Below are 12787 nucleotides of genomic sequence, written 5' to 3' on the forward strand. Positions count from 1 at the left end.
ATTTAGAGTTGTATATTATCTGTAGATGACTTAGGCTTATGTAGTTACAGTAATTTATCAAATGAGTTGAGGAAAAGAAGAGATTGAAGCTTTGTTAATCAACTCATACTGGAATTCTTTTTTTTTTTTTTCCCTTTTTTTTTTTTTTTTCATGTCCGGCAACGGATCGCAACCCTCAGTGTCGCACCCGCACCTCGCTCAGCCAGTGAGCGGGAACCGATCTGTATGTGGGATCCGAACCCTCGACAGGAGCGCTGCCGCGCTCCCAAGCGGCGCACTGTAGCAGTGCGCCACCGGGCCGGCCCTGCAATTCTTAATACTTGGAAAATAAAACCATTCTTACCGAAGAGTGAATGGAAACTGTATAGATCTGCCTGAGATTTCATTCAGTGGTGGAAAAGAATGATTCAACAGATCAGGTTAAAAGGCAGTGGTGAAAAAGGATATAGTGCCTTTTCCTTCATTTTTCCTGCATCCAGCTCAATCAAAAAACCAATTATACCTGTTTGGAGAAATCCAGAGAAAATTTTACTCATTCTCTTTTATGGAATTATGGCATTTAACTTAAGGGACACTGTGTGATGTAGCAGGAAGAGGCACTGATGTACAGGTAAGCAGCACCTGGCTTAAAGCTTTGGCTTTTTTGCTGCCAAGCTCTGTAACCTTGGCAGGTGACACTCTTGGTGACTCATTTTCTTCGTCCATTAAAATGAGACTGATAATGCCTTCCTTTTTGTTTCGTGTAATTATTCCCACAGACAAATGTACTGCTCTGTTGAAACTATAGAGCTATGTACAGATGGAAGAGGACATCACTGTTTCCACCAGCCCTCTTGTTTTGCAGCTGACCTGGCTTCCCATCAGCCACTCCTTGCTCTCTCTCTGAATCCTCCCTTCTATTTACCTCCTCTTCTCTTCTCCCTAAATTTTCATGCATATTCCAAGAGTCTAAGCATATTCATTTATAAAATTCACATTCTCTTGAAACTGTAACCTGGACTTCAGTTCTTGACCTAGTACAGATTTGAGCATTAAGTTTTTAGAAGTAGATTTCAACTTTATTACACTCGTAAGTATTCAGCTTAAGTAAAATTTGAATTTATACTGAGTTGATAATTCATTACCATGATTGTCTTGTGTTTATGACTTACATCTAAAGTAGGTTTTATATTTTTGCTAGGAACGTTTGGAAATTGCTAATTTGTCAAACCAAGATCAACCCTCTAAGAAAGACCCAGGAGGACACAGAACAGCTGCCATTCTACATGGAGGTTCTCCTGACTTCGTAGGAAATGGTAAACATCGAGCAAACTCCTCAGGAAGGTCTAGGTAAGACCTGAGATTTTTGATTTGGGAGGATGAAACATGTACGAGAAGTAAAACAGATTCTTTTTGTGTAGAAACAGCTGAATTAAATCAGTGATATGAATAAGTCTTCGGATGTATGGAAAACAATTTTTTAAAGTTTAAACATTTTAATTTTTGTGGCTATCAATCAAATTAAAATTTGATGGGGTTTTTAGGTAATAGTCTTAACTATTTTTCAAAGCCTATATATGCTACTATATTAGTTATCAGGTTAAAACAAAATTTTCATTTAACTCTTTCTAACTTTCTTTATAAAACTAATTTCGTAGCTCCTTTCTCTTTAGAACAGTTCCTATGTCACATCACAGGCTTACCCTCAGTGCAGTTCGGTGCAGAAACAACAAACGTACAAGAAAAAGACTTGAACATATAACATTTTTATTCTTTTTCATAGAAGTTCAGAATAATACAATTACAAGAATGATTTAAAAGGAAATTTCTCAAAATTTTCTGTCTATAGAAGCTAACATTTTAAGCAAAATTCAGGTCAAATGATTCCTATAGTTTGCCAATCATTTAAAGAATTTCAAGTCAAGGTATTCTTGAGATTTTCTAATGTACAAGTCCTTGGTTTAAAATTCCTTCTGGAAAACATGCCACTGAAAAACATTTTCTTGAATTATAATCCACAGTGCAAAAAAGTCTTCAATGTGCTGTTTTATTAAATGTGCTGTTTGAAAGTGACTGACTATTTAATATTTTAGTATTAGTATATGTATCAGGACATTAGAGCAGTTAAAAATTTTTTTTTTTTTCCTTTTTGTCTTTTTTCGTGTCCGGCAACGGATCGCAACCCTCAGTGTCGCGTCTGTACTGGACCGGGACCGGCAACGGGATCGCAACCCTCGGTGTTGCGCCCGCACCTCGCTCAGCCAGTGAGCGGGAACCGGTCTGTATGTGGGATCCGAACCCTCGGCGGGAGCGCCACCACGCTCCCAAGCAGCGCACTGTAGCAGTGCGCCACCGGGCCGGCCCTGGTTTGACTTTTAATGATCTAACTATTCAGTGATTTAAAAAATTTTCTTCCATCTGAATCATCATCACCCAGTTAAATTTCACACTGAATCTGTTTCAGTCTACAATTCCTAGGACCCACCACAGATGTGAGGATGCTCCAAAGTGGGCACAGGTGGAGAACACCGTCACTTGAGGGAGGGAGCCCCAGCTTGCTGCCAGGGCTCCCTTCCCTGCTGCCACTGAGGTGGGCTCCTTGGTTGTTCCCTGTCACCTGAATTTGCATGAAAGATGCCATTTCTTTCTCTACATCCTTTTCCACTAAAGAATTGAGACTTCCTTATCTATTTGCTGTGGCCCCTGTAAACCAGAAAGTAATTTTAGTGCAGAAACCATATGTGAGCAGGTGGGTTATTAAGTAATATAGGTACTTCAGCTTCATTATGTATTTAAACTATCCTTTTTTTTTAAAGATAATTTATTATACATACATGTGGGGCACAACATTGATTTTCAATAACTGTGTACAGTGTATGGTGGTTAGATCAGTATAGTTAGCTTATTCATCATTACAATATGCAATCATTCTTTGTGTCCATTAGTCAATTCCTCATTAGCCCCCTTCCTTCTCCCTCTCCCCTCCCCTTTTCCACCTCTAGTTGTCTAAAAGTTCAACATAGTACTGTGATTGTTGTTTCTTTCTCTTTCTCTTTCTCTCTCTCTCTTTATTGTTCATTTGTTTATTTATAGATTCAGTTCCCGGTTATTAGTGAGAACATGCAGTATTTCTCTTTTTGTACCTGGGTTGTTTCACTTAGAATAATTTTCTCCAGGTTCATCCATGTTGTTGCAAATGGTAGACTTTCATTCTTTTTTATGGCTGAGTAGTATTCCATTGTGTATATATGCCACAATTTCCTTATCCAGTCATCCATCGATGGACATTGAGATTGGTTCCATTGCCTGGCTATTGTAAATAGAGCTGCAATAAACATGGGAGCGTAGGTATGCCTTTGACCTGATGTTTTCCAATCCTCTGGATATATCCTCAGTAGTGGGATTGCTGGATCATATGAAGTTCTATCTGTAGTTGTTTAAGGACCTTCCATACTGTTCTCCATAATGGCTGTACTAATTTACAGTCCACTGAAAGTGCAGGACGGTTCCTCTCTCTTCTCATCCTCACCACCATTTGTTATTCTCTGTCTTTTTTATAATAGCCAGTCTGATTGGGGTGAGGTGATATCTCAGAGTGGTTATCATTTGCATTTGCCTGATGATGATTAGTGATGTTGAGCATTTTTTCATGTAGCTGTTGGTTATTTGTATGTCTTCCTTTGAGAGATGTCTATTCAGCTCCTTTGCCTATTTTTTAATTGGACTTTTTTTTTTTTGCTATAAAGTTGTCTGAGCTCTTTGTATATTCTGGATATTAATCCCTTGTAGGGTGTGTAGTTTGTAAATATTTTCTCCCATTCTGTAGGCTGTCTTTTCACGCTGTTGATTGTTTCCTTTGCTGTGAGTCTCATAAACTATCCTTTATGAGACTCTAAGCAGCACTTAAAACCAATGCTTTGCTTCTATGAAAAGAAACATTTTAGGTACCAAACTAAAGTTTTATATAAACTTTCAGGTTGTAGTTTGTTTATTAGAAGGAACCATTTTAGTTCTCTCCCTAATTATTTACTTTTTCTTTCTAACCAGCTTAGAAATCATTTTGATATTAATGTGTACCTACTATTAAGGTGAACTAAAATTTTTTTTGAATACTCTTTCTGGTAACAATTTCTTTTTAAGATTATAACTTCTTGCCAATTTAGATTATTTTTGCAACTGGGCTTCTAATAGGTAATATAGTTTGAAATTGTCAGACTGCACTGAGAAATATTTAGCAAATTCTTACTGTGTTGGAAACAGCTGAATTAAATCAGTGATATGAATAAGTCTTTTCAGATGTGTGGAAAACAAGTTTTTTAAGTTTAAACATTTTTATTTTTGTGGCTAACTATAAACAGTGAGTCTAAGGTTAGACTTGCTTTTGAGTTCAAAGATAGCAAGTTTAGAACAACTTTTTATGTAATGCCTGTAGAGTAGTTTTTGTATGTCTTGGATAGAACAACATTCCGTGAGCATCCAGGAAGGAAGATGAAAAGAACTGGTTTTCGTCTATTTTATCTGTTGTTTGCAGAGTTTGTTGCACATACCTCGATGCAACTTTGCACTGATGCTAACTGTGCTGGCTACTGACTAGGAAAGGATGATTCTTTCTTGAAGTGTAGTTTACATGCTTCTTTGGTTAAAAAATAAAAAGTCCTTGATATACCAAATTGCTTTATGACTCTTTTTCTTCCTTGCTGTTCATTGGTCTTTAAGGGTTGGAAAGTCAAAGGAAATAAGTAAAGTGTTCCATTTTATTCTTTCTGTTATAAATACATTTAGTAGAGTTAGTAGAGATGACCTTGTCATCAGTATTGTAAACAGGCAGAATTCAAATTGGCTGTGACTAAAAGCATTAAATTCTAGAATCATGATTCACTTTTTCATTCAGGAAATACTTATTGAGCACTTACTCTGTGCCAAGCACTGTTCTAAGTCCTGGGGATTCAGTAAAGAAGATCAAGAAGGACTCTGTTTTCACGGAGCTTATCTTCTAGTTGGAGAAGATTGTCCACAAATAAACAAGGGAATGTCAGATAGAGATTGGAGCTATGTAGAGAATTAAAATAAGGCCGTTGAAAAAAGACTGGATGGCCACTTTAGACTGGGTGTTTGGAGAAAAAAATACAAGGATTGGATCTAAAGTGGCTTTAGATTGGGGGATACTGGACTTGGATGACAAGAAGGAGCCAGCCACGCAGAGATCAGAGGGAGGATATCTGAGCACAGAGAACAGCTGCTTCAGGTGACCGAAGCCTGGCATGGGCTCATCATGCACCAAGCTCATCAAACATGACAGGGTGGCTAGATTAGTGGGCATGGAGAGAGTGGTTCAAAGGGGCAGAGGTAGGTCACAGAGAGCTTTGTTGGCCAGGGCAGTAGTTCAGATGTAACAAGCTGTGGGAGATTCTAAATAGGAATATGACACCATCTGATTCACATTGTGTAAAGTTCTTCCTGGCTATGAGTGGAGAGAGGATAACAGGGAAACAACAGCAGAGGAGTGGTTTTCTCATCTCATTTCATACCATTCTCCCCTCACCGTCACTCTCACCGCATCAGGGCCTCTGCTGACCACTGCCTGGGACACCCTCCCTCTGGCACTTTGCATGTCTGGCTCCTTCTTACCATGCAGTTCTCCCCTCAAAAGTGACCTCCTCAGAGATGCCCTCCCTGAGCCCCCCTCTACCCCACTTTCCTACCTAGTCACTTGTTATAAAATTTCCTGTTTTATTTTTCACATAGCACTTCTAGCTGAAATTCTTATTCATTTGTTTGCTTTTTTATTGGTGGAAATAGTCTGTTTTTGTTGCTTATAACAGAATAATACCCAAAACTGAGTAATTTATAAAGAAAAAGAATTGGCTGGCAAATTGGCTCAGTTGGTTAGAGCAAAGTGTTATAACACAGGGTCAAGGGTTCAAATCCCCATACCCACCAACCACCAAAAAAAAAAAGACATGGAATTTATATCTTACAGTTTCAGAATCTGGGAAGTCTAAAGTCCAGGGAACACATCTGGTGAGGTCCTTGGTCTTGGTGGTGACTCTGCAGTGATGCAGGGTGTCACATGACAAACCAGCTGAGCAAGGAGATCTAACCTCCTTACTTGCTCTCCTTTTAAAGCCATCAGAACCACACCCATTACCCCATGAATGGATCAATCCATTTACAAGGGCATAGTCCTCACAATCTAATCACCTTTTAAAAGGCCAACCTTTCAATTACCATAATAGGATTTCCCATCCTCTTAACACTGTTATAGTGGAGATTGTTTCCAATACATGAACATTTGGGGGACACATTTAATCCATAGCATTCTGCCCCTGGCCCCCAAAGTTCATGTCTTTCTCTCAGATAAACATATTCATTCCATCCCCAAACTCTTAACTTGTTTCAGCTCAAAAGTCCAAAATGTCATCTGTGAAATCAAACAAGTTATCTTCCTCTAAGATACAATGGTGAGACAAGCATAGGGTATATATTCCCATTCAAAAAGGGAGAAATAGGCCAAAAGAAAGAGGTAACAGGTCCCAAACAAGTCCAGAACCCAGCAGGGTAGGAATCAAATCTTAAAGCAGAAAAATAATCTATCTTGACTCTATGTTCAGCATCCTCTGTGCACTGGTATGGGGGTTGGGCGTCCAAGTCCTCGGGCAGCCCCACCTCTGTGGCTTCCCTGAGCTCAGCCAGTGCTTCAGCTCTCCCTGGCTGGCACTGCACACTGGTAGCTCCCCAGTTCTGGAGTCTCAGTGGTGGTCCTGCTTCCATGCCTCCACTAGGCATGGCCCTGGTAGGGGTTCTCTGCTGCAACTCCGACCCCACATTTCCACTTGGCATTGCTCTAATAAAGGCTCTCTGCAGTAACTCTACCCCTGTGACAAATCTCTAACTGGGTCTCCAGGCTTTTCCTTACATCCTTTGAAATTTGGGTGAGGTGCCTCCATAAGCTCTCGCATTCTGTCAGCCTGCAGACTTAACACCACGTGGATGCTGCCAAGTCTTCCAGCTTGTATCTTCCGAAGCTGCAGGTCTAGCAGCACCTGGGGCCAACCAAGTCAGCCGTGGCTGGAACTACCAGAGCAGCCAGGGTGCAGGGAGCAGCATTGCAAGGTGGCCCTGGGCAGTGAGCCTGTGGAGGGCACCTTGGGCCTGTTCTCAAAAACCATTCTGTCTCCCTAGGCCTCTGGGCCTATGATGGAAGGGGCAGACTCAAAGATCTCTGAAATGCCTTCAAGGTCTTTTTTCCATTCTCTTGATAATCCCTTCCTTCATTAGTAATCTTAGCAAACGGTCCCTGGGCTACACCCTAGGTTTCCTCTCTTCAACAGACTTTCTCACTTTATGTGGCCAGGCCGAGAGTTTTCTAATTTTTTATCCACTGCTTCTCTTTTAATTATAAATTCTGCCTTTACGTCATGCCTTCACTGTCATAACTCAGTGTAGGCTGTTACAAGTGTTGGTTGAAATTTCTTCTCCCAAATATCCTGTGTCAGCACCTTTAAGTTTCACATTCCATAAATCCCTTGGGTATCAACAGAATGCAGCCAAGTTCTTTGCAACTCTACAAGCGTTGTTTCTGCTGCAGTTTCCGGTGAGCTCTTTCTCATTTCTATCTGAGACCTACTCAGCATGGTCTTTTTTTTTTTTTTTTCCTTTTTGTCTTTTTTTATCGTGACCGGCAATGGATTGCAACCCTCAGTGTTGCGCCCGTACCGGACCGGGACCGGCCACGGGATCGCAACCCTCGGTGTTGCTCCCGCCCCTCACTCAGCCAGTGAGCGGCCGGTCTGTATGTGGGATCCGAACCCTCGGCGGGAGCACCACCACGCTTCCCAAGCAGCGCACTATAGCAGTGAGCCACCGGGCCAGCCCCTCAGCATGGTCTTTACAGTCCATGTTTCTATCAGAATTCTGGTCACCACCATTTAACTAGTCTCTAAAACATTCCAAACTTTCCCTGGTCTTCTTGTCTTCTAAGCCCTCATAAGAATCTGGCTTTTTCTAGCCTGCTCACCCAAATTCTTCCAGCCTCTGCCCATCACCCAGTTCCAAAGTCAACTCCACATTTTCAGTTATTCATTTTTAGCAACACCCCACTTCTTGCGCCAGTTTTCTATATTAATTTGTTTCTGTTGCTTCTGCCAGAATACCTGAAACTGGGTAATTCATAAAGAAATAGAATTGGAGAATGTAAAGTTGATGAGAGCAAAGACTTCATCTGTGTTTTCCTCAGTGCCTGGAACAGTGCCTGGCACAGTAGGTGCACAATACACATCTGGTGAAGGGAGGAAGGAAAAACAATAGAAAGAAAGAGAGAAAAACTGTGCTTTTGGTGCTTGTTGGGTCTGCAGCCTCTTTAACCACGGTAACTCTGCTTTTATTGAAAACCAGTGAGGTTTTGTTTCACAAAAGGTTTCCACTGCTTAAAACAAGAGAGAGCAAAGAAAACCACTCACTATTCTAGTGGAAGGAACTTAAAGGCCTGATACGCAAGGGCCTGGCCTTCTGGCCCAGCTTTTCACTGATGAGTCTTTGCCTTTGTTGAAGAACTTTATTTTCTGTGTCCTTAAAGTCATCTCTCCCACCCCTGAAGGATTTACTTTTTAAAAAAAAACGGAGGTAAAAATCAAATGACATAAAATTAACCATTTGAATGTGTACCATTCAGTGTCAAGTTGTCTTTTGTAAAGTGCGGACATTGTCCTCCCCACTCCCTGCCTCTGTCCCAAGGATATTGTACCTGATAAATGGGCACTTTGAACTTGTTAGGAGAAGAAAAAAAAATCTCTATTAAATAGCTTATGGTAGAGAATTATTTTGACATGTTCAGACTTGCTTTCTTTGTAGGTTACCAAAGTGTAGCCCAGAACCTGGGATGCTTCACCTATTTCCACCATCAAACAAGATTAGTTTGTTTTCACTGTCCTAAAGCCAGGTGTGGTAACTGCTGGCTTTTTATCCTTACAGACAAGAGGTAATTAAGAGTATAAGACATGGGATTACCTCCACTCTACCCAAAAAGCTAGGGAACCACTAAAATGTAAAGGATGTCAGTAGGGGGAAAGGGGCTCCTGGATACATCTCTCCACACCTGTTTTCCTCCATTGTTTGCTGTTTCTCTGATTGGTTCCAAGAAGGCATAGACTGGTTCACCTCAAATAGACAATATCAGGAGTTCCTATTAACTTTGTTTCTGCAAAGGTGCCTTCAGTTTCAAATTGAGAGATTGGCATGCTGGTGAATTAGGCAGGAAGGTGAGACTCTCCTAGCCCACACACATGTCTCAGGTGAGATTCTCTTTCTCCATCCCATCCCAACCATCTGTGCCATTGATCATGTTGGTGGGGCAGTCTTTTGAATTATAGCCCAATTCTCAAGTCCCCACTTGGCAAGTTTCCATCTCTGTTCTTGCTCCTGGCTTTTTAAAAATCATCTTTTTTTTTTTTTCTTTTTTCAGCTATCAAGGCCCTAGGTGACTAATTTAGTCTTCTTAAATTGAATTATGTCTAATTCTCAGTCCTTTATAAAACCTAGTTAATATTATTAAGCAATTTTGTTTGAAACACTCTCTATCCTTAGTAGATTGGGTACTGCCACAGTTACCTGACAAAACTGATAACATGGGTGTTGTTTCTAGTAATATTTCAAGCCCCATGAACATTCCATATCCAGAATAGATTATTGACAATGAGACTAGTGTGATTGCTTCGTGACATCATTTGTTTAGGTTGGGATGGCTATTTCTGCTGAAGTTCAGAAGCCGTTTTACTTATGAAGAGATTAGGTTCGAAAAGGTTGTTCTAAACTCAGTCCTTGATGAGTCCCAAGTAGACAGTGTGAGCACCCGATATATATACATCTTTTAGGTGAAAACCATAAACATCAATGACTTTGGATTTTGCCTCTTTATTCCTTCTTTTCAAACTCTGTATGATTTACTTTTTGTCCTTCAGAATTGTTCCTGCTATCATTCTACGTGATGCAGCATGTACCATATTTGTCATTTTCTTGACACTTGCATTTTTTAAATTGTCTTTATTTTCCTTCAATCCTAATTATACCTTGTTTTATAGTACTCTTAACACTGTCACTGTGTTTGTATTATCAGTCATAATGGTGTGATTAATATTTTAAAGCACCTTAAAACCAAGCATTTACACACTGTAAACTAAGGAACATTATGAAGCCCTACACTAAAATGACTGTTAGCACCATCTGCTGGAGGGAGCAGAACCGATGTACAGGTGCCTCTAGATACTTTATGTTAATAGGTCTAGCATATCATTTTGCACCTTTGCCTTTATCCTTTTCTCCATAAATCTCAGTGTGCCCCGGGTTGCACAAATAGCTTTAGAAGTAGAAATTTATATAGAGCTACAATGTATTCTTTATTATCTGGTATTTAGTCTGTGCGCATTTGTGTGGTATAAGAGACCCACATCATAATACATAATCTTGTCACCAATTCGTGGGAGAGTTTTGGGGAGGGGGAAGATGTGTAGGACTAGGAGCAGAGAGACAAGGTAACATGGAATATTTATTCCATGTGTCAAGGAGAAAGTTGGACATGACCTGAAGACGACACTCACAGGTTTCTGACTAGTGAGACAGAATGGATGCACTGTACCAACAACCCAAATCAAAGGACCAAGGGGGAGAAATCGGGTTAAAAGTGGATGGGAGGGAGGTGGCAGATTTATCGACATTGCAGTGGTGTGAGGAGTAAAGAGAAGGTGCGGAAATGAAGATAGCTAGTGTAGAAGTTTGAAAATAAAGAACAAGAGGAGGTGGGTGGTACAGGATTGAGGGAATTGAGGGAGGGGAGTGTGGGGATGGGACAGGCTGAGGGGAAGGAGCCAGTGTAGAGGGGCAGATTGAACACACAGGAGAGAGAGATGGGCTAAGATCTCAGAGGGGACAGTAGGGAATGGAACTGAGGACAGAATAGCTGTCCTTCCTCAGAGTCACCCAAAAAGAAAGAATAGTGCCAATGCCAAGTAACTTGAAAGGTGGAGCAATAGAAATTGTGGGCTTTACTCCTCATTGCCTCATGTTTTCAGTGAAAATGAAAGTCAAGATCATGCGTGGAGTGAGAGGGTGCTTTCTAGAGACATGTGCATGTACTTCATCAAAGCATTTCTTGTAAGTGTCCAAGCCTGATCATCAAGAGCTTTCTCCCTTGCCTTTTACCGGCAGCCCACTCCACCAGTTTATTAATTATTTTTGCATTATAATCTAGCTTCCCAACTATTGCTACCCACCCAGGAAAAAGAAAGAAAAAAAAAAAAAAGACAGGAAAGGTTGGGTTTTGAGTGTTTTGGAGAAGTTGTGGAAGAGAATGACAAAGATTAGTAAGGGAATGAATCAGCACTCAATGCTTGGCGTCCAATTGGGAAGCAGGAATTTGTAGTGGTTCCACACCCCTCTGTTTTGCACCTTTATCCAGATGTGCATGTACATGGGATTGAAGAGATGTGGGATTGATTGAAATCACTGCTAGCCAGTAAAACTTTCTGCGATGATGGAAATGTTCTGTATCTGTGCTGTCCAATATAGTAGCCACTAGCCACATGTGGCTATTGAGTACTTAAATGTGGCTACTTCACTTGAAATCAATTTTTAATTTAAATTTAAATAACCACAAATGGCCAGTGGCTGCCATATTGGGAAGCACAGACCTAGAGTTAGGGGTTTGTAGAGTTCACGTGGAGAAGACAACAATGGGAACAGCATTCCCATTAGCACCTTCACCTCGATTCCCGGTAGAGAAAGATGTTACACTATGAATGGGCTAATAAACAGGAGAAAATGAGGGGCAAGAATTTCCTATGTTACTCTTAAGTTAAAGAAAAAAAAAAATCATTGTCCAAATTTATTTTTAAGGAAAGAACGTCAGTATTCTACATGTAGTAGTGAAGATTCTCCTGGCTCTTGTGAAATCCTGTATTTCTGTGTGGGTAGTCCTGATCAGCTCATGGTGCACAAAGGGAAATGTATTGGTGAGTAAACTAGCAAAATTCATTTAAATTATTGCAGTGACAAAAGTTAATCATTAAGGAACGGAGTAGAATAGACACTGTGTCATCTAGACTGGCAGAGTCCAAGGAAGACAGTGAAGCCAGTAGTCATTCATTCTAGCTCCTGTTCCTAATGACTGGAATGAGAAGTCACTCAGGTTTCCCCTACGGTAAGGTAAGATGGAAAAAAGCTCCTGTGCTCTTGGAAATATTACTAGCATAAAGATAATTTAAAATTTGTCATCATCATAATTATCCAAGCTTTTTGAAACAAAAAATGGTTAGAATATTATCAATCAGTAGAATTTTATATCATGTGCATCTGATGCTGATAAAATATGTAACAAAATAGTTCCGACACCTGTGATCTTTATTGACCAGCTCTCATTTTCTTAAGTTGACATCCATCTGCTTGGCATTTTCCTGCTTGGTTTGTTATACCTGACCGGGAAAACCACTTTATTTTCTATATGTCTTGTTTAGCACTTTTATCTATCAATAGCTATTTGGAATGAAGCCGGTTCAGCAATTCAGGATTTGAGTTGCTTATATTAAAATCAAGCTTTCAGTATCTACTTCCTTTTCCCTAAACATACATCATCTTTACTCAGCCGTACAGATAAAACCACTAATTGGTGTAGGGATCACTTACACGTGGTGAATTTGACCATCAACTTTAATTTTCAGTCCCATTAATATTCTTGCCAGAGCTAACAGCCAAATTATCTAAATCGAATTTGCTTTCTTTGAGCATTTTACCCCCTTCCTCTTTAAGGAGATACAAATAA

The 12787-nt window shown here is 40.2% G+C and overlaps 1 protein-coding gene across 1 annotated transcript in view; it reads left to right on the top strand.

Annotated features, from left to right (window-relative positions):
• EIF2AK4 (eukaryotic translation initiation factor 2 alpha kinase 4) overlaps positions 1 to 12787 on the top strand; it is a 104640-nt gene that overhangs the window by 26796 nt on the left and 65057 nt on the right. The window contains exons 6-7 of the mRNA XM_008573718.1: positions 1181 to 1329; positions 11866 to 11981. Of these exons, the coding sequence (XP_008571940.1) occupies positions 1181 to 1329; positions 11866 to 11981 (265 nt within the window). The remainder of the gene's footprint in view (positions 1 to 1180; positions 1330 to 11865; positions 11982 to 12787) is intronic.

Source organism: Galeopterus variegatus, unplaced genomic scaffold (assembly GCF_000696425.1).
Source record: "Galeopterus variegatus unplaced genomic scaffold, G_variegatus-3.0.2 Scaffold959, whole genome shotgun sequence".
Lineage (NCBI taxonomy): Eukaryota > Metazoa > Chordata > Mammalia > Dermoptera > Cynocephalidae > Galeopterus > Galeopterus variegatus.